This window comes from Cnephaeus nilssonii, assembly GCF_951640355.1.
Source record: "Cnephaeus nilssonii genome assembly, chromosome: 11".
Taxonomy (NCBI): Eukaryota; Metazoa; Chordata; class Mammalia; order Chiroptera; family Vespertilionidae; genus Cnephaeus; species Cnephaeus nilssonii.
This window is the reverse complement of record NC_137082.1, coordinates 10,697,259-10,718,550: the sequence shown is the minus strand read 5'-3', so window position 1 is coordinate 10,718,550 and position 21,292 is coordinate 10,697,259. Positions and strand designations below refer to the sequence as shown.

At 51.4% G+C, this 21,292-nt stretch overlaps 1 protein-coding gene across 6 annotated transcripts in view; it reads right to left on the bottom strand.

The window, feature by feature from the left end:
* NFATC2 (nuclear factor of activated T cells 2) overlaps window positions 1-21,292 on the bottom strand; it is a 157,828-nt gene that overhangs the window by 44,484 nt on the left and 92,052 nt on the right. For all 6 annotated transcript variants that reach the window (XM_079783354.1, XM_079783353.1, XM_079783355.1 and 3 more), the window contains exon 6: window positions 16,042-16,182. In XM_079783354.1, the coding sequence (XP_079639480.1) occupies window positions 16,042-16,182 (141 nt within the window). The remainder of the gene's footprint in view (window positions 1-16,041; window positions 16,183-21,292) is intronic.

Genomic DNA, 21,292 nt, shown 5'->3' with positions numbered 1-21,292 from the left:
ATTTTTTAAAAAGAAAGAAAACTGGGCAGCAATAAAAAATAAAGGGGGGGGAACTGCCTACCATCCCATCACCATTATCTATTTTTCCACATCTGAATGCATATATATCTTTTATTCTTTCAAAATAAAAAGTAGTATTGTTACACATTATACTTTATGCTTTGTTCCACCAAAGACTAATTCCAAAATGCCCACTGCCGACCACTGGCTGTCCCAGACACCCCTTCCTGGCTGTCTGAGAACACAGGTGGCTCACAGTCTGTCCTAAGATGTCCTGGCTTCTGAGTCACCGGAGAGAATGGAAACTTAGGGTCCCACCCTCCACCGTTCAGTCAACAGGCAGCCTGGATCCCACACGGCTCATTGCAACAGCTGATGAGCGGTTTTGCTCAATAGTAAACTCTCTTCCCTGAAGCACAGCACTAGCTCCCCAGTTTGGGGCCAAGAAGCCAGGCCAAACCAAACTCTGCATTTGCAAATAATAGATGTCTTTTGCTGACCACCTACATTGGCCGCTGGGCAGCGTTTGGCTCGAACAAATCATTTCCACCAGTGTTTCCAGGGTGTTCTGTGGAACACTGGCTCTGAAGATTATTAAATGGGTTTACGAGAATGGGAAACAAATTCTACAAGCTAATAGGCATTTGGAAAATGCCGAGTCAAAGTCAAATGGGTGTCTTTCTTGCAGGCCTTCTCAGAGCCTTTAACCTGCTCATGTGAAGCATAATTCTCCAAGGTGGGCAAGGGTATGTGCCATGTCCCAACATTTGGTCAAAAAAAACCCTCCCCCCTTATAAAATTATATGTTTCAGGTGTGCATCATAATTCGACATCCGTATACACTACCAAGTGATCACCCCAAAAGTCTAGTTACTATCCATCACCATACAACAGAACCCTACTTTTACCCTCCTCCCAACTCCCATCCCTCTCTTAACCACTGATCTGTTCTCTGGATCTATGAGTTTGTTTTTCTTTTGTTTCGATTTTTCATTGGGTTTTTATGGTTTTTGTTTTTTTAAGATTCCAAAATGGTAAAATCATGCATTTTTGTCTTTCTCTTCCTGATTTATTTTACTTAGCAGTATGCCCTCAAGGTGCACCCTTAACCCCCCCCCCCCCTTATAAAGCACAGCTATTAGCATCTGTGATAGATTAGTTTTGAACCCATATCATCTTGGCCTCTTAAAGTTCAACCAAAGAAACCTGGTGTCCGTGCCTTATCTGAACTTGGTAGTATAGGACATGTTCCCCAAAATAATAATAAAGAGTCTTGTGATGGCTACCAAAGCTAATGCAATCTAGACGATCTTAACAACTAGCAATGGCCCAGCTACAGTCTCGGCCCTCAGCAGTCTGCAAGCCTTGGTGGGCCTGGTGGTTCTATTGGGTACAATTCCTGAAACGACGGGGGAAGCTATTGGTGTCCAAAGGGAGGAGGGCAGGGTGGTTCCAGCACTGACTTTCACTAGCGTGTAAGATCCCCGTGGGAGGGACCAAGTTATATCATCGCCATCTCTCCAACAACCAACGACTGTAGGTGCCTAGTGAACATCTCATGTCTGAGCAAACACATGTGTCAGCAGTTCCAAAGGCTGCTGATGGGCCAAGAAAAGCCACAAGGTAACTTCAGCCACTGCTCAGGGGGAAGCACGGCAAGGTAGATAGATGGATATCAAGGAGTTTGAAGCCATAAAAATGGTACTTTCTATGTGCAAAGCCCCGGACAGAACTAGTCAGAGAAAATCCTTATTCCTTTGTCAATAAGAGGTCAAAGGTTCTCCAACAGAGACAGGTGTGCCCCCTCAGGTGGTGTGCAAGCTGGGCACGGGTCCTTGTCAGAAAGTGTGCCCTCCTTCGCGCATGGCACTGTGAGCTCTAAGTCAGAAGACCAGGTAGGGCATTAGCGAGGAAAAGAACCATGTGCTGCTGTCTGGCGTGTCACCCCCTCCTTAACCTCTCATCGGCTGAACTGAGTTCTGCCACCAACAGAACCTTTCAGTGTGGCTCGTTATCCATATGAACTTGACTCATAATTGGGAGAAAAGTACATGGAAAAGTGATCAGGAAGTATTCAGCTGGGTCCATAAAACTTCCGCCCCGCCCCCTCCCCTTGCCCCCAGTTCTCTGCCTTGACTCACGCTAGTAATGGGAGACGAAGCACAGACAATGCAGAACAACAGTGTGATAACAGGGTGTCGCCAAGAGCAGAGTTCTCATGGTCTTTGGACCCAAGAGAAATGGGAGGGAGCCCTTCTCCCTAAATGTCACCCTTTCTTCCTTGTCTGGTGGGCGTGTGTAAATAAATTCCACCCACCAACAATCATAGAGTTCTAGTGCACAGCTGTGTGAGAGCACCCTTAGAAATCAGCCAGCCCAGCACCATCGGACGGGGCAAGGGAGGCCTGGAGAAGGAAGAGGGCTGTCCAAAGGCATGCAGTGGACAGCTGTCACCGTCCTAAGGAGCTACTGGCACATCCAGTGATGAAGGAGATGCTTTCAGGGAGAGAAGCTCCAGGCTATTAAGCAGAAAGACGATGAGCGGCTTCCTGGGAAGCTGGAGTGAGGGCCTACGTGGGCAGGATCTTTCCAGGGTCACGTCCATCATGAAGGTGCGTGCACATCTCCTCAAATCTCCTCAAGTCCTTCCCTGTTCCCTGTGCCTCCAGACACCAGCCAAGCTCCCACAGTGGCCGTGAGGGCCCCGCACAACCTGGTGCCTGCCTCTGTCCCAGCCTCTTTGGACACCATTCTCACCCCACCCCACCCCCACCCCCAAATAACAGCTATTGCCTATCTGTGCTTGCTACATGTGACATCACTCGAAGCACCTTGCAGGTACGGACTTGGTGAATCCACACGACAACCCTAGGCCACGGGTCCGATCATCACCACCATCTGACAGGTGAGGATACTCAGGCACAGAGAGGTAAAGGCACTGGCCCCAGAACACACAGCTAGTGTGTGGAGAAGCCCAATTAGAGCCCATGCAGCCTGGCTTTAGAGCCAGCTCTCCTTATCCCACCAACCTGACATGGTTTCAGATTCTTCTGCCAAGTTAACAAAGGTGGGCAGGCATCCCAGGTGGCTCATCCTTGAAGACCCAGCTGTGGTCCCCTCAGGGCTCAAGAGCACCCTGGGTACCCCACCACCACTCTCACTGTCTCCCCATTGTCTGGAGCATCCTCAGAGGATGTCTACCTCATTGCGTACCCCAGCGCTCAGCTATTGGTCAACACGATTACAATGAAAATCACCGAAGTCAGACAGAGTCGCAATGTAAGCCGTGGCCAGGGCAGGAGAGCTCCTTCCAAGAAAGCAGAGGCCCACTGGGTGCAAACGGCCAGGTGCCCATCAGTAGATGGATGGATAAACAAACCGCGGTCCACCATACAATGGAATATTATTCAGCCTTAAAAGGGAAGGAAATTCTGACACGGGCTACAACACGGATAGGCCTTGAAACACTATGCTCAGTGAAATAAGCCAGGCACAAAAGGACAGATACGCTTGGTCCCACTTACATGAGGTGCGCAAAACGGACCAATTCACAGCCACACAGAAAGAAGAATACAGGCTACCTGGGACTTGGTGGGGGTGGCAGAGGGAGAGTTACTGTTCAATGGGTGCAGAGCTTCTGTTTCAAACAATGAAAATGTTCTGAACATAGACAGTGGTGATGATTACACAATATTGTGAATGTAATACCCCTGAATTATACACTTAGCAATGGTTAAAATGATCAATAGTGTATTATGTGTATTTTACCACAATTTAAAAAACAAACAAACATTTTTATTGATTTCAGAGAGGAAGGGAGAGGGAAAGAGAGAAACATCAATGATGAGAGAGAATCATTGATCAGCTGCTTCCTGGTGATCAAGCCCACAACCTGGGTATGTGCTCTGACCAGGAATCGAACTGTGACCTCCTGGTTCATAGGTTGATGCTCAACCACTGAGCCATGCTGGTCGGGCTACCACAATTTTTAAAAAACCAACTGGCCTCACCCCTAGTTTTGCAGCCTGTAAAGTGGCTTAAAGGTGTTTTTTTTTTAAATAGTTGCTGCCATTTCAAAATGAGACTTCACTGAAAAATGCAGATTTTGCTCTTGGACAAAAAAAATCCCGACCATCTGCCCATTCTGCGCACCCACAGGGAACTCACCATGGCATCCTCTCCCGACAGCGTGCGATGCCACTTTCCCGTGGCACCCCGCCCTGACCTCCACAGCTGTGCCCCGGCCTCAGGGGGCCTCTGGGAGACAGGGAAAGGGGCCACTGCCCGCAACCTCGCTCGGAAGGCTGCCCAGGCTGCTGCAGGTCCCCTCGCTTAGGGTGTGCCTGACGTTATTCTCATGAGTGCGGGACACCAGACCCCTGCTGTCTCCGACATTGTCCCATCCTGCTGCACAGCCCCCCAAACCAAGGACCCCCAGCCTGGCCTGCAGAGGGGCGCCCCTGCATTGTCACCCCCTCAGAAGCCCTCCCTTCCACCCGCCCCTGGCTGGGCCCCGGCCCGGGCAAACAGGACCTGCCAGGCAGCACTTCCTCAGGATGGCCTCTGCAGTGGGCCGCCCATGGCACACCCCGCAGCCCCGCTCCCAGAGCTCCTGACCTCCGGTCAGAAGACAGCAGTGGGGTTGGAGGAAATGCCTGCTCGGTCCATGTTCTCACGGGCCTTCAGCGCCGGCCCGCTGTAGCCCTGAGCCTCCCTGGGCCTCCCTGGGCCTCCCTGGGCCTCCCTGACCCTCCCTGGGCCTCCCTGAGACTCCCTGGGCCTCCCTTGGCCTCCCTGGGCCTCCCCGAGCCTCCCTGGGCCTCCATGAGCCTCCCTGAGACTCCCTTGGCCTCTCTGAGCCTCCCTGAGCCTCCCTGGGCCCCCCTGGACCTCCCTGAGACTCCCTGGGCCTCTCTGAGCCTCCCTGAGCCTCCCTAGGCCCCCATGAGATTCCCTGAGCCTCCCTGGGTCTCCCTGAGCCTCCCTGGGCCTCCCTGCGCCTCCCTGACCCTCCCTGACCCTCCCTGACCCTCCCTGGACCTCCCTGACCCTCCCTGTGCCTTCCCGAGCCTCCCTGAGCCTCCCTGGGCCTCCCTTGGCCTCCCTGGGCCTCCCCGGGCCTCCATAAGCCTCCCTGAGACTCCCTGGGCCTCTCTGAGCCTCCCTGGGCCCCCCTGGACCTCCTTAAGACTCCCTGGGCCTCTCTGAGCCTCCCTGGGCCCCCATGAGATTCCCTGAGCCTCCCTGGGCCTCCCTGAGCCTCCCTGCGCCTCCCTGACCCTCCCTGACCCTCCCTGGGCCTCCCTGACCCTCCCTGTGCCTCCCCGAGCCTCCCTGGGCCTCCTTGAGCCTCCCTGGGCCTCCCTGGGCCTCCCTGAGCCTCCCTGGGCCTTCCTGGGCCTCCCTGACCCTCCTCCCTGGGCCTCCCTGAGCCTCCCTAAGCCTCCCTGGGCCTCCCTGGGCCTCCCTGAGCCTCCCTGACCCTCCCTGGGCCTCCCTGAGCCTCCCTGAGCATGTTCTGTGCCAGAACGGACTTCCCCTCTGTGTGTCACCAACTCTGGAGCAGAAAGACCTGCTTCAAATCCCGTGTTTTGCCCCCAATTAACCGTGTGAGTTTGGCTAAGACACTTCACCTCTCTTTGCCTCTAATCCATAATATGGGGGAAATCATAGTACCTATACCTCCTAGGAGTCATCCCAAGATAACAGACACCCAGCAGAAAATAAATGTTGAGTTGACATTGGCAAACATTATTATTGTGACCAGTGGCAACAGATTATTGAAACACTGTCTTTTTCATCTTTTTTGCAGTCTGGGTTCAGGTCCTGTTCTCTCCATTTAGCTGTGTGGGCTGTGAGTGGTAGCTTAACCTCTCTGTGCTTCAGATCCCTCAGAGACAAATAATAAAGTTAATTTACTGACTTCCAAGAGTTTGGCAAGAATTCAAGTAGAAATTATATGTAAAATGCTAAGCAAAGCGCCCAGCCCATAGTGAGTGCTGGTCTCATCTCACTGTTGTTTTAGAATGTAGTGTTTCACGTGGGTCCCCCTTTAGGGAGAAAGAACTGGCTGGCCATCGGACCCAATGCTCTGGTGGGTCTCACAGGTTCTTGTTCGTTTCATGGCATGACGTCTCTCACTGCAAATGAATAAAATGACCACAGCAAGTATTCACTGAGGGGGACAGGCCGAAGGAGTTACGGGCCCACCATACTTGGTATGAAACGGCAGGTACGTTAGGTAAAGGAATACCAGGCAGCACTTAAAATAAGGAAGATGGCATTTTCTGACCTGGAAACGCGTTGCTGTTATATTGAAAGGCAGAATGCTTAAGTGCTGCAGGGCAGTGTGTACAGCGCTATGCAACTCTGGGAGTCTATAAATATGTCTGCTTCAACTCAGGGAACCTGTGTCTACCATACTCGTACGGTTACCCCTTCAGCGGCTGGGACTGGATGGTGAGACCCTCACGTCTTCCTTCACAGGATTCAAGCAACGTGGCCGAGCTGTGGGCGGTTTTCATTTGTGTGCGTTTTCCCGGTGCTTTTTTTTTAAAATAAAGTTTTTCTCTTATGAAAACAATATGTTGCAACTGCCTGTTGACTTGCCTGTTTCCCAGGACCTCTCTGGGGCCACAATCTTAGACGGAGGCCGGGCCTGAGCCACCAGCACTCATTAAGCTTCTACTGCACAGCAGGCCCTATGCGGGGTGTTGGGGCCACAATACCAGCCACACATGCTTTCCTGAGTTCAAGGTCCCCAGCAAAAAGGCAGGCCCCAAGTCCCACCGGAATGCGAAAGAGACATGACTCAAGGTTCCTCACCTTGATTGAGAAGGGGACCCTGTCCCCCTCCTCAACCTCCCTCCCCGACTCAGCGCCAGCCACACGAGCCTTCTCTGCCCCTCCTCCAATCACGCTTGCTCTTCTACAGCCCTCACCAGGGCCAGGTCCTTCCCATCCTTTAGGTTCAGCTCAGGGAGGACCCCCTGACCTGTCCCCCATCCTCTGTCATTTTCTGTGCCACTCACTGGCATCATTTTATCTGCCTGCTGGGTTTCTGTCTCTCTCCCTGATAAGCTCCCTGAGAGCAGGGCCATGCACCTGTCTCCCTCTTTGCTTTACCCCCAGCACTATGTGGCTGGCACATAATAGGTGCTCAATAAACACTGTCAGAATAAACAAACTGATCCCAGGATTCCCCAGTGCTTGACCGACAGCCAGAGCTCGGGAAATGTCTGACTACTGACCTCTCCGGCAAAAAGACCCCACAAAGAGAAATCACCGAGCCCTGACTGAAGGATCCATTTGGGAACTGACTTAGAGGAAAGAGCCTGGAACGCGGATGCCGACAAGGAATCACATGCAGCCAAAGCAACTCAGCCCGAGTTCGGTATAAACCCGCCTCCCGCCCCATACCCGAGTCTGAGCCTCTGCGGAAACCGGCCCAGAACAGAGAGGCCTGAGGAGATCAAGTATGCATCTACTGCTCTGGGCGGAGATGAAATAAACGACTTCGGTCTCTTGAGCAGATGTTCAGGCAAACTTCCCCCGTCCTAAATTAAGAGGGACTGGCAGCCAGCGTGAAAACGAAAATGGCCCTTCCAAGTCTTACTCAGAGGGGAAGAGGAAAGAGCCAACTTCTTTGGGCAAAGAGGCTGGGCCTAGAGAAGACTTAGCAAGTCTGCAAGGAGGAACGTGGGGTGGGTGGCATGCCTGGCTCAATTAACATCATAGCCTTCGATGCCACTCGGCTGCAGTGCAGATGAGCAAGCCGCGCTCGCGTGTGGACCCAGGGCCCCGACATTTCAGCCGGTTTCGTGACTTCTCTTTGCAGACAGTTCTGGAGCTCCAGGTCGGAGAGGAGGGTCAGGAAGCAGCCGGTTGGCGTGGGGTCTGGAGGCTTACCGATCGGCCCGATCAGCCTGGGGCCCAGGTGGGCGCTCACAGGATGAACAAGGGGCCCTTCAGGAGGAGGAAAGCAGATCGGTCCTCGCTTGGGCTGCAAGCATGCCATGGGCTCCAGGCAAAAGGGAGGAGATCAGAATGTCAGTTCGGGTTAGGAGACCGTGCGTGATGCGTCCCAGTCCTGGCTTTTAAAAATTGGCTAAATGAAGATGGTGGGAGACATTTTGGTCTGCTTTACATTGCTCACAAGCAGAAAAGCGTGTACTCCCTGGACACACAGGCTTAATGAGCCGAGCAGATGGGGGACTGGGACAACTGCAGGGGCTGCTCACTCACCTCCCAGCTCCCACTTGTCTCCCCACCGCCACCCCCACCAAGTCTATTCCTTATTTAGATTACAAGAACAATCTTTAAAGTGTAAATTCGATCATGTCACTTCCCTGCTTATTGCTTTTGGAATTAAATCCAAGCTCCTTGCCCTGCCTCTAGGCCCCGGCATGATCCGATCCTCCAGCGACCTCACACCGCACCAGCCACCTTGGCCTGCTTTCGGTTCCTCAAATGCTCCAAGCTCACCCCCTCCTTGGGGCTTGGGCACTGGGTGGTTCCTTCTGCCTGTGACATTCTTCCTACAGGCCACCGACTCCCTTTTCCCCGCCTTTAAGTCTCTGTTCAAAGCCACCTCCTCCGGGAAGCCCCCCCTGACCACTCTCCACAGAGTTGTCACATTTAACAAATAAAAATACAGGACATCCAGTATTGAACCTCAGAATACAACGCATACTATTTTACTGCAAGTAATATCCCAGGCTCTGTGCCATTGCACGGGATATACTCATACTAAAGGAACTCATCGTTTGCCTGAGATTTGAATTGAACTGCATGTCCTGTTTTTCCCCCTACCGCGGACCTGCTGTTGCGCCTATGACCTGGTTTCACTGTCTTCACAGCACCCTCCCCACCTCAAAGTGACCTGTTATAAACAAGTTTGAGACTGTCCACCTCCCGAGGACAGGGGACTCATCCATCATCCATCCCCAGGGCCTGGCACAGCACCTGCACATAGTAGGTGTCCAGTAACTATCTGGGGAGTGACGATGGAAGCCCTGGGGCTGAGTGAGCAGAGCAAGGCTAAAAGGGCATCACCGCGGTCATGTTACATAGAGGCCGGATGTCAGCTCGTCTTTCATGCCGCTCCTCTCGGTGACGAGCTGTCATCTAGAGATGACCTACCCCCGCTTTACACAGCCAGTCCCTCTGGGAGCCCAGCCCTCCACTGACCAGCTCTGTCAGCTCCAGGAAGTGGGTCAACCTCACTCCGTGAGCCGGTTTTCCCCGTCTCTAAAGTAGGGGCAGGGCGCAGGACGTCAGCCAAGCTCCCTCCAGCTCCGGCGAGGATGGCGGGAGCCCCACAGCTCGGGTGATGGTGAGAAGGAACTCCCCTGTGCCGGGAAGAACTCTTCTCTCAGACAAGAAACCAACGGGACCCCCTTCCTGATACTGTGTCAAGTAAACTGGGCTCCCCGGGGATGCATGGAGAGCCCGCTGACATTTTTTTGAGCACCTACTATGTGCTCGACACTTTCAAGTCCCTGATCTTCTTTTATCACTAGAATACTACCAACCAGCCCCATTTTAGAGATGGGGAACGTGAGTCCCAAAGCACACATAACAGGAGGCTGATCCAGGCTTCAAGCCACGTCTGCCACTGAGCCCCAATCCAGCTTGCTTGCACCTTAAATGTGCAGTCTCAGAAATGTAGAAGCACTAACAGAAAAGGGTGTGAAACAGTTCATGGATCTGATGACTTATCTGGCGGGTGGGGGTGGGGGATTCCAACCTGCTAATGGCAAATTACACAATGGCCAGTGGAAAGGCTAGGACCCAAGGGGACTCATTTCTGTGTCCTCTTTCAAAGGCATCCAAACAGAACGAGCTGCAGGATTCTCTCACTCCAAAGTCTGTTCTCACATGCAATGGACTGAAGTGTGGGCAGATTTTCAGCTCTCTGAAAATGAGACCATTTTCTCTGTCCCCCGTGGGGCGTCAGCAGGGATCTGGCCTCTGTCTGCAGCCCAGCCAGCTGTAAGTGGTGGGCTCCAGCGGCGGAGGGGGCGGGGGGGTGGAGTGGGGGGCAGGGATGACACTGTAGACGTGAGTCACCAGGGCAAAGGTCTGCGAGTCTTAGTCATGCCCCGGCCCAGCCTGGGTCTGACCTTTCCCAGAGGGAAACCCAATCCCAAGTCTATTGTTTCAGAAAAGGCCGCACCGGGCGAGCCTACGGAGACCCACAGGTGGAAGGAGGGGGTGCCTTCTCTAAGGTGGTTCCAATTTTCCCAGGACACCAATTCGTGGAAAAATCCTTAATTTAGCAAAAAAGAAGTTTATTTTAAGCAAATGCACTTCTATTTATTAAACGACGCTCAAAATACAACCTTTGGGAACCTCCAAGTAATAAAATGACTCATATTAGGATACGATGACTCAGTGGGAAAGAGGGATTCCACCTCCCACGCCTCCTCTCTAAAAAATCCATTTGCCCTCTCAACAGGTGATGGGAGCCTCCGCCGCCCGCCTGTTCCAAGAACATGGTCCAGCAAAACAAAACACGAGTTCTCTTCAAACAATTTAAGTTTCAAAGCTGAGTAAGCCGATGCCGGCACGTTTCCAACCTACACCCCCGCAGGAGAGAGAGCCAGGGAGCTACTTGGCGGGGGGAAGGGGGCCCGAGTTAAGAAAGATTTACCAGCTGAAAAATTCCAAAACTCTGTGTCATGTGGAGGAAGCTTCCAAAACATTGGATCCCACCCAGGCGCGGGGAGTCACCCAAAGCCATGGCAACCCCGTTTCCGCTGCCACATCACTTTTATTTTTGTGTCCTTAGATTTTTTCCTGTTTTGCAATGTTTTGCTGGGACCCCCGACTCCGCCTGGGGCCTGGGTGGCCGGGGGCCAGGGTGACCTGCTGAAGTCAGGAACAGCCCGGACTCCTGGCGTGAACTTCGCCCGCAAGGTTACACATTTTTTAAATTTCGGAGAATATAGAAAGGCTTTTCAGCCAGCGGTGCGAATGGTAAATAGGAAATAACCTGGTGGTTCTGTCTGCTTTCTCTGGTCCTCTTGGACGTGATTAGAGGGATTGCTCAGGGGATTGGTGGTAAATGCTGCTTGGGATTCCAGCTCTGTTTCCAGCTGTGGGCTGAGCTGGGGCCCGTGACTTGACCTCTACGAGCCTCAGTTACCTCATCTGTAAAATGGGGATAATGCCGCCCACCTCTCAGGGCTGGTGTGACAGTGCACAGAGATGACACATTCATTCAGCAATATGTGTGAGCACCTACTGTGTGCCAGGGATTATTCTAGATGCTGCAGACACAGTAGCAAACACCAAGTCCCTGCCCAAAAGGAACTAAGAGTCTAGCGAGGGAGACCAGATAACAAAGGAGTGAACGAATAGACAAGATCATTTCAGTAGTGCTAAGTGCCCCCGAGAAAACAGAGCGGGACAATGGGACAGGAGCTGACAGGGGGCAGGGGAGGGTGACTGGCTTCAGAGCAGATGGGCAAGGAGGGGCGGGGCTTGAAGGAAGAGGAGGGCGAGCTTCATAAAGAAATGATGGCAGGACATTCTAAGAAGAGCGCGCGAAAGCAAAGGTTCTGAGACAGGAAGGAGCATGGGCTGTTTGGGGACAGAACGAAGCCAAGTAAGCAAGGGGGAAGGTCGAAAAAGCTGAAATCAGAGGTGATGGGTGAGGGCCAGGCTCTGAGAAGCCCTGAAAATAATTAAAATTAGCAATAAAATATTAATCATAATAGTAATCATGCTGCTATAAATAAGAGGCCTTTTTCCAAAACACCACGCTCTTCTAACTTAAGGAACACCATGCTGCCCCTCTCTGTCTTCCCACCGTTCGCCAATTTGTCATCGTGCTGGCGTGGAAACCACCAATTCCATTTCAGCCCACGGCTATAAAAAGAAGCCTGGAGCCGGTGGTGCCGGTGACCCAGCGTGGGGGCTAAGATTAGCCCAGGAGGCTGTCACCTTTCCTTAATGTGAGAACCAGCTGGGGTTCCCCTTCCTTGGAAAACTTCAGCTGTTCCACTCCACCCCGCCCCGCAGCGCCTTCACCGGCCAAGCTGTCCATGGAGATGGGAACAGGGATGCGTTTTGGAAAAAAGAAGTTGAGCAACAGGGATTCCCCCTGCAGAAAGCAGCCCTGGGCTGGGAGGCGAGTTCTTGGGGTCAAAAGAGCAGAACCAGGTCCCTGCAAACACAAGGCAAGCCCCCTGTCTGTCACAGCCACCCGGAGCCAGACATGCCACCGGGGCCGCCCACCACTCCTGGGAGGAGGAGGGGAGGGGTGTCTCAGACACGCCCGGGGGCTGCTGGCATCAATCCAGGAACCACATTCACCCAGGATTCTTTAGTTAGACCTTCATGAAAGGGTTCGAACTGCATCCTCTCGACCCCAGAGACCCGCTGCAGAAGTCAATGCTTGATTTCCCCACAAAATGGCCCAAGTCAGCAGCTCAGAGCAGCTACAAGGTCTTCAGCCAAATTAACCTGGGTCAAAGCTTTTTCAGAGCAGAACAGCTAACAGTTAAGGGTACAGACTCTGGAGCCAGGCTGGCTAGGGTCAAACCCAACACTGCCATTCGCCAGCTGTGTGATCTTCACTAAGTTACTTAACCTCTCTGTGCTCAGCTTCTCATTAGTAAAATTGGGAGAGCAGTGGCTACCTTGTAGGACTGTCATGAGGAATCAGATTGGTTTATATATATATATATATATATATATATATATATATATATATATATATATATATAATGCTTAGCACAACGCCTGGCACATAGTTTATTATTACTTATTATGGTTTTTCAATGTCTCTCAGTTCCATGAGCTAAAATCTTACCTTCTGTCCTTCCAGCAACTAAATATAATGATAATAATAGAAGCTAACATTTAATGAGCAGCTACAATGTGCCAAGCTCTATGATCTCATTTAATCCCCTCATCTCTCAAGAGAAGTAAATCATCTCTATTTTACAAAAGAGGAAATACTGGCTCAGAGAGGCGAAGCGACTTACCCGGGATGCCAAAGCTACTAAATTCAGATCATGGATTTGAACTAGGCCGTCTGACCTCAGAGTCTGTGCCTGTAACCCCCACAGCATGCAGCCCCCCACAGCTGCCCAGCCAAGCCCAACGCCGAGGGCAGTGTGTGTCGAATAAACCCTGTGTATGGACTGAGCTATGATAACACCAGACAGACCATAATATAATAGCATACATTCAATGAGCACTCTCTATGCACTGAGCACACGCTGTTCATTTCTGCAATTAACTCTAGGAGGAAGGGACTGTTATTACTCCATTTTACAGAGACAGAAATTGAGGCCCAGGAAGGTAGAAAAACTGGACAATGTTGGGTATGATCTCAGGTGAGCCCCCTGACTTCTCTGCCGTCTGCCTCCCACAGGTGCTGGGTTAGAGAGGACAGCATGGGGAGAGTGGCAGGCGAAGGCCCGCCCTCAGACGGGCTCAATCACAGGGAGCTGTTACTATTACTCTTCTCATAACATGCAGCGGGCTCTGAGTTTTCCTCCCTTTATGAGGTAAACTGTGAGATTCCCTCCAAGGCCAAGAGAAGGAAAGCTAGAGAGTAAATACCATTCATTCATTCACTCACTCACTCACTCATCAAACACTATTGGTCCCCTTGAGTAGCTGCACAAGAACATGAGCTCCCGGACAACTGGCTGGCCCCTAACTCCGTGGGGAACTCGCAGGACCTGGCATCCGAGTCATCCCTACCTGGTTCCACTGGCCCCCCCACACACCGATAACAAGACATCTGCATATTATTAGCATTTTCCCTCCACTCAGAAGGCATTTTGAAGCCATGCACTTCTTGTGAAAGTCAGCAGAAGGCCAGCAGGATGGCACCTGTGACAGGAGGTACATCAAAACCAAAGAGGCTAATCTCATAGCCTCTCCTGCTCAAGAGCCCAGCATGACTCCCTATTACCTTACCCAGGTGCAGACCAAAGCAAGCTTATGCCTGTACCTGGCGCTGGAAGACCTCTGCATTCTGGCCTCTGCCTGCTGATCAAAGCAGTTCCCCGTGTTAAACGGCCTCTACTTCGGCAAATTGGCTTGCCCTCTGACTCACCGGAGCCTTACAAATTCTTGCTACAGAAAACGCTTTACATTTTCCCACCACCTGAAAAGCAAGCCTCCCCCAGGACACTTTAAAAAGTGCACGCCCTCTTGAACCCACTGTCCCACGTATAGGAGAGAAGCAAAACAAATAGCGTTAGCTAACGTACCACGCACTTTCTATGTACCAAGCATTTTATAAGCACAAACATGATGAACTCCTAATCTCTAGACCACCCGATGACGTAGGACGGTCATCCTCCTCATTGTACAGAGGAGGAAACTGTTGCCCAGAGAGGATACCTAACTTGCCCAAGGTCACACAGCTAGAAAGTAGCAGGGCTGGGTTTTGAACACCAGCAGACTGGCTAAAGAGCGAGTTCCTATCTAACAGACAAAACGAATGGAGGAGATGCTCATCACCAAGCTACCTATAACAGTGCAGAGTTGGAAGCAGCCTAATGCCCGATAACAGGGGAATAAGTATAGTGTTGAACAAACATATAATAGAAAGCAATGCATCGATTTCAATGCCTGCATTCCTAACCCCTCACTACCCCACCACTGACCCACCACGTGCCTTCTAATCCAATCCCAAACCCACCCATCCCCAGGGCCCATCCCCAGGGCCCATCCCAAGAGGAAGCTTTGTGTGAAGAGGGAAGAAGCTCGCCTCCCCCAGACACTCTGCTTTCTCCTGTCAGCAGGTGTCTTCATGATACACACAGATCCATGATGCATCCAGGTTGAAGGGCAGCCCCCAGAGGAGGTGCCCTGGGCAGTGCCCAAGCCCACAACTGAACAACCTGCCTGCTATATTCTCTGCATCATCCGAAAGGCAATAAACCAAGAAACAAACATCGACACCCCTTTGAATTAACCGATGGAAATCGTGTCCATTTGAAGAAAAGAACTAGGTCTATCTATCATCCACAACTACCCAATAACTGCATAACCTGATACTTTTCCTGCTTCCGATCATCTTCTCTTTGCCTCACCCTCATGGGCAAAACACATTACAGACCATGTATGCAAGAAAGACTACAGCACGGCCAATAAACAGAAACATTCAACTTCTCAGAGCGAAGGAATGCAAAATAAAAAGAAGTACCAATTCAGTGCATTGTTTTAATTTTCTTAAATGGCACTTCTGGGAAGGGGGAAAGCAGTTCTGATGTGGTAATGGTGGAAGTTTCAATTTGTACATTTCTGGAAGGTAACTTAGCAATCTGCATTTAAAATCCTCAAAATGACTCTCCAGAATTCCACTGCTAGGAATACACCATAAATAAACAAGATGCACATGGATATTTGTGTCAAAAAGACTAATTAATCTCAAAAGTATAAGGGGATTAATTGCAACACGATTTATAATTAAACATAAGCAGCCAATGTTTATCAGCTTACGATATACCTGGTGCTGTTAATAATTACTCGACGTGTAGTAACTCATTTAACCCTGTGACAACCCTCTGTTATTATCATTTCATACATAAGGAAATGGAGGCACAGAGAGGTTAGGTAATGTGCCTAAGATCACACAGCAAGCAAGTAGCAGAGCCAGATGTGAACTGAGGATACCCAGGCCCAGAACAGGCACACGAATCACCATTGCTGTCTGGCCTCCCTTCTTTATAATAGTAAGAAGTTGAAAAAGTATATCTTTCTATGTGGAAAAAAACAAACACACACAAAAAAACAATTTTTAAAAAAAGCGTTGGGATTGGCAGAGGACAACCTTCTCATTTAATGAAACAACCCAGGATCAGCTAAAACACATTATGGCACATTCACACAATGCTGAACTGTGTCAACATCAAAGTCACTAGAGACATGGGAAACATCACGGTGAGGAAAAGGGGCAGAATAGGCAAGTCTCCAGGATGATATCCACCCCAAGTCAATGCTGCTTAGAACCAAAAGGTGGTGGCTTCCGCATGGCCAGGGGACACGCACGAGCTTAAAGGGCCCTACCTGTGGTCTTCTCCGTGAACACGACCTTGGACTCGGCCGTGAAGTTCTGGCCCGTGAGAATCATCTGCTGGCCCCCGTACACCAGGCAGCTGTCGATGTCTTGTCTCTCCACCATGGGCAGCTCGTGGGCGGACCGCTGGGCTGTGGACAAAAGACAAGAAGTCACTGTGAGGACACTCGAGCAAGGCTTTCTGATTTCACGGCGATGAGCTGGGACATGCTCTGCCCACCTTTTCACCTGTCGTCATGTCTAAATGTGGAGCCATCATCACCCCTGTAAACCTGACTGCAAATGTCATGTTCTCGTAAACGTGTCCAAGTCATTTGGATGAATTTTCTCCTAACAACACATTTTGTTTTCCTGAATCAAGGGACGGGAAAGGCAAATGAGAATTTGATTACTGTATTTTTATCAAAGGACTAGAGGCCCGACGCACGAAATTCATGCACCCCTGCAGCCCCAGCTGCCTCAGCCGGCCCTCGCAGCCCCGGCTTCATCCGGAAGGTCGTTCTGCTGTTCGGTCTAATTAGCATGTTAGCTCTTCATTTTATAGGATTATATAGGATGGGCAAACCAACTGTCCCAGGAGACTTCCTTTGCTAGAATGCACTTTCTCCTTCTACACTTGACGTCAGCCCACACCTTCAGCGCACACATGTGACACGTTAGGACCCGGTTCCTGAGGGTTTAGATATTCGCTTTGAAATTCATTAGCAATTCCAGACATCGTCTGAAAGGCATCCCTGATCTGCCCCTCCATCTCCCTGACCTCACTCCCTACAACTGACTCCCCCTTGCTCGTGCTGCCCCAGCCTTACTTCTGGAACGTTCTGTCTCTCAGACGCACTCAGCGCACTCCTGTCTTGGAGCGTTTGCACTTTCGAGTGCCTCTCTCTCTGGCAGGTTCTGCTCTGATGACCTGCAGGGCTCCCTCCTCACTTCCTGCAGGTTTCCATTCAGATGTCACCACCTCGGCGAGGCCTCCTCACCCGGCCCCGCCACCCTCCTCCCTCGCAGTTAGAGCGGGTCCCCTGTCCAACTCTGTCTGTCTGTCTCTCCCTCTCTTGCCTTTGTCCTGCTTTTACCCTGCTTTGTTTTTCTCCAAAGAACTTTCCACTTACAGATACACTACTTGTGGCTTTATTGGTGCAGGTCTTTCTCTGCCCCCACTGGACTGTAAGCCTGTGTGTACGATGTAAGCCGAGGCTGGGGACAGTGCTAGGACTTAGCAGGAGGTGCTTGGGAGGGAGAGCGGGAGGGACTGGTAGACGGGTGGATGGATGGCTGGATGGAAGGACAGATGGACAGGCGGACAGATGGATAGGAATAAATATGGATATATCTCAATGCATCGTGGCACACGTATCTCTACCTCTCTCCGCATCTAAGTTTTCATGTGTACCGACAATAACGAAGAAGGAAGAACGGGCAGGCCTGCGCCGAGTGCTTTACTGCAATGATATACTTGAATGCTCACAGCAACCTTCTGAGGAAGGAAGTATTAAAATCATGCGCACTTGACTGGGGAGAAAATTAAAGCTAAGAGAAGTCAGGTCACCACGTGGCCAAGGCTCTGTGGCAAAGCTCAGTGGGAACCCCCAGAGCTGCCGTGCCCAGCGCCGGCCCCTCCCTTGGCCACGCCCGCCAGGCTCTGCCTCTGCTGCAGGGAGGACGAAGACCGTCCCCAGCCCCCTTCCCGGGGCCGGTGAGAACCGGGTCCCAGCAGCACCAGGGGCCGTCTGCTCAGGCCTCGCCTTGGCAGCGTGGGTCGAAGAGGCCGGTCCTCCCCTCAGTGAGTCAGCCTGAGCTCCTGGCCTTCCTCCCGGAGCCCGAGAACTGGGCGGAGGGCCAGTCCTTTCCGTGCCAGGGGCCCGTGGACCTCCCCATCCGGGAGCCGGGGCAGCAGCCGTGTGAGGCCCGAGGCCCAAACCGAACCCTCCCCTCCTGGCCGGCCTGAGCCTCCAGGTGGTGAGCATCCCCTCCCTCTGCCCAGAGCTACCCTGGAACTGGCTCCTTCGGGAGCAACCACGCACTTGGCAACATTTACGAAATCTGTTGTGGACCAGACAGATGCTCCCAGACACTTCTCTCTCAGAGTGCAACCCGACGGCTCACAGTGATCCCCTGATGGCCTCCCCATCACGCTGGGCCCAGGCTCTCTGCTCCCAGGAACTGGCCGGCCAGCACTGCTCCAGGGGCTGCCAGTTCGGAGTCAACTAGTATATCCAAAAGGCCTGTCCACAGAAGCTAATGTCTCCCACATGGGCTGGGTTATTAATCCCTTCTTTCAATATACGCGTTTTGTATGACTTCCTAATTGAGCGGCTACAAATGGAGGTTTATTAGCAGTGAAAAAACCAGCAGCCACATCGCCTGGAAAAAAATGGTCCCAGCTTTTAAGTTCTGCCTTTGATGAGTCTGGGGTGGGGGGCGCGGCTGGGAGCTGTGGCCCCAGGGATGGGTGGGGAGGTGGTAAGAGCCATCTGCCCCGTTTTGCAGGTGGAAAGCCTGAGTCATGGCTACTGGACAAGCTGGCCAGGGCCTCTCAGCCAGCCAGGCCGGGGACTGGCCGTGACCATGAGGTCTGAGCGGGGCGGGAGGCTGGCCGGCCAGCTGCTCTGTGAATCACAGTGCATCGCTGTGAACACGACGAGTCTGTTTCCTAAAGCAACCTCGCTGCTGCTCCCCTCAAAGTCTCGGTTTCAGGCAACCAACTGATTCTCTCTTTGCCAAATTTGCCCTTCCCATCCCTTCTCCTTACCTGAAGGACAACTATCTTTTTTCAGGAAAATGTAGCTTTTACTGGTACTGCAGGCTAGCCACTCCAAGTGCGGCCGGCAGTGCCAGCACCTCAGGGTGCCTGTTAGAAATGCTGAACTCGGGCCCCACCTCGGGCCTATTAAACCCAAATCTGCAGCTTAACCAGGCACCCAGATGGTGCTCGGGTTCCATCGAGTTCGAGAAGCACCGCACGGCTCTGCTGCACCTTAGGGTCAGCTGGGGAGCTTTAACAATGCCGACACACCCAGGCCCGATTCTAGAGCCGGTTCTCAGCCTGGGCACGGACATTGGCTGGATCATGCTGCGGGTGGGGGCCCACCTGTGCATCGTAGGCTGTTGAGCAGCATCCCTGGCCTCCACCCACTAGGTGCCAGCAGCACCCCTTCCTGTGGACAGCCGAAATGGCCTCTGAGCAGGGCTGGATGTCCCTGGGGAGAAGGCAGCCAAAATCGTCCCTGGTTAAAAACCGTTGTTCTAGAGATTCTGACTTCAAGGGTCTGAGGGGAGGACCCCAGCATAATTTTTAAAAAAACAATCCTTCATGTTCCTGTGGGCCCCCAGGTTTGACCTGAGGCGCCGTCCCCGCAGGATAAGGCAGGGCCCGAGCAGCCACGGGAGAATTCCTGGTTACTGCTGCTTGAGTCTGGGGTCCGAAAGGCATGGTTTCCAGTCCTGCCTCTGCCAACTCGCTGCCCTGTGACCCAGGGCCCGTCCCTTCACCTCTCTTAGTCACGGATGCCTCCTCTGTGAAATCCTAACAGGCTGCCAGAGGGGAGGTGAAGGGGGGTGGGGACAAGGGGTAAAAGTGAAGGGGAATAAGAGGTTCAAACCTCCCGTTATAAAATAAAAAAGTCACAGGGGGAAGAAACAGTCACAGGATGTAATGTACAGCACAGAGAAAAGAGGCAATCTATATAATAAAGAGCTAATGCAAATGGTCGTGACGCCCTCACGCGTAACAAGCGATCAGCAGGAGGCTGCGTGCACAGCAGAAGTGGATGGGTGGGGACTTGCAGCGTCGGGGACTTGCGTGAGGCTCACGTCCCCACCCCTGGTGCTGGACCCGGGGACGTGAGGCTCACTGCGCCAGCCCTGGGGATGTGAAGCTTGCAGCGCCGGGCCCAGGGACGTGAGGCTTGAGGAGGCCTACCTCTTTGGGGCAATGGTTCGCAGGGCTCCCGCACTGTGACAGGGCACAGGCCAGGCTGGGGGACCCCCCCTCTGAGTGCACGAATTTCGTGCACTGGGCCACTGGTATTACTATAACAACTTTGCATGGTGACAGATGTTACTAGACTTATTGTGATCACATTGTAAGGAATATAAAGGCTGAATCAAATTGTACCTGAAACTAATATAATATTGTATGACAACTATAATAAAAAAGAAAACATTATAATACTGGAAGGCATAGTATTTTCAATGTACTTAGAGAAAATATCCATTGTGGACCCAGACAATATATTTTTGAGAATGAGGATAAAATAAAGATATCATAGCCCAACCGGCATGGCTCAGTGGTTGAGTGTCAACCTATGAACCAGAAGGTCACAGTTCGATTCCCGGGTAGGGTACATGACCGGGTTGCGGGCTCGATCCCCAGGGTGGGTACATGCAGGAGGCAGCCAATCAATGATTCTCTCTCGTCATTGATGTTTCCATCTCTCTCTCCCTCTCCCTTCCTCTCTGAAATCAATAAAAATATATTAAAAATAAATAAAGATATCATAGAGAAAATGATAATGATAAATAAAATCCTGCCAGTGCCAGTCCTCTTGGGTCCTCCTACAAGCAGTATAAACATGTGGACGTGATTAGTATGTAATTGGTAAAATATTTAATACCAATAACCCAAACATCCATCAATGGATGAATGGATAAACAAAATGTGGTCTATTGTACACAAATATTACTCAGCCATAAAAAGGAATGAAGTACTGATTCAGGCTGCAGCATGGATGAACCTTGAAAACATTATGCTGAATTGCAGGAGCCAGACACAAAAGGACACATACTATATGATCCCATTTATATGAAATGTTCCGAAGAGGCAAAGCCATAGGGACAGAAAGCAGACTGGTGGGTGCCGGGGCTGGGGAGTGTCTGCTAATGGGTACGGGGTTTCTTTTTGGGGTCGTAAAAAAGTTGTGGAACCAGATCATGGTGGCAGCTGTGCAATGCTGTGAATGTACTCAATGCCACTGAACTCCCGTTTTAAAATGGTTAAAATGGTAACTTTTGTGTTATGTGTGTTTTACTACAATTAAAAATACACATAGGTAATGTAAGACCAAAAACACAGTTACCACTCAAGAAATCAGTCTTTACTCTCATTAACTCTCAAAATGCCTCTTTCTTGCTCCTTTTCAAAACGTTTGCCCACTTGGGATCTTTTTAAACCTTTAACCAAGGAAACCGCGATTAGTGCCATTTCACAGACAGAAAAGAGATGCTCAGAACGCGCCTCAT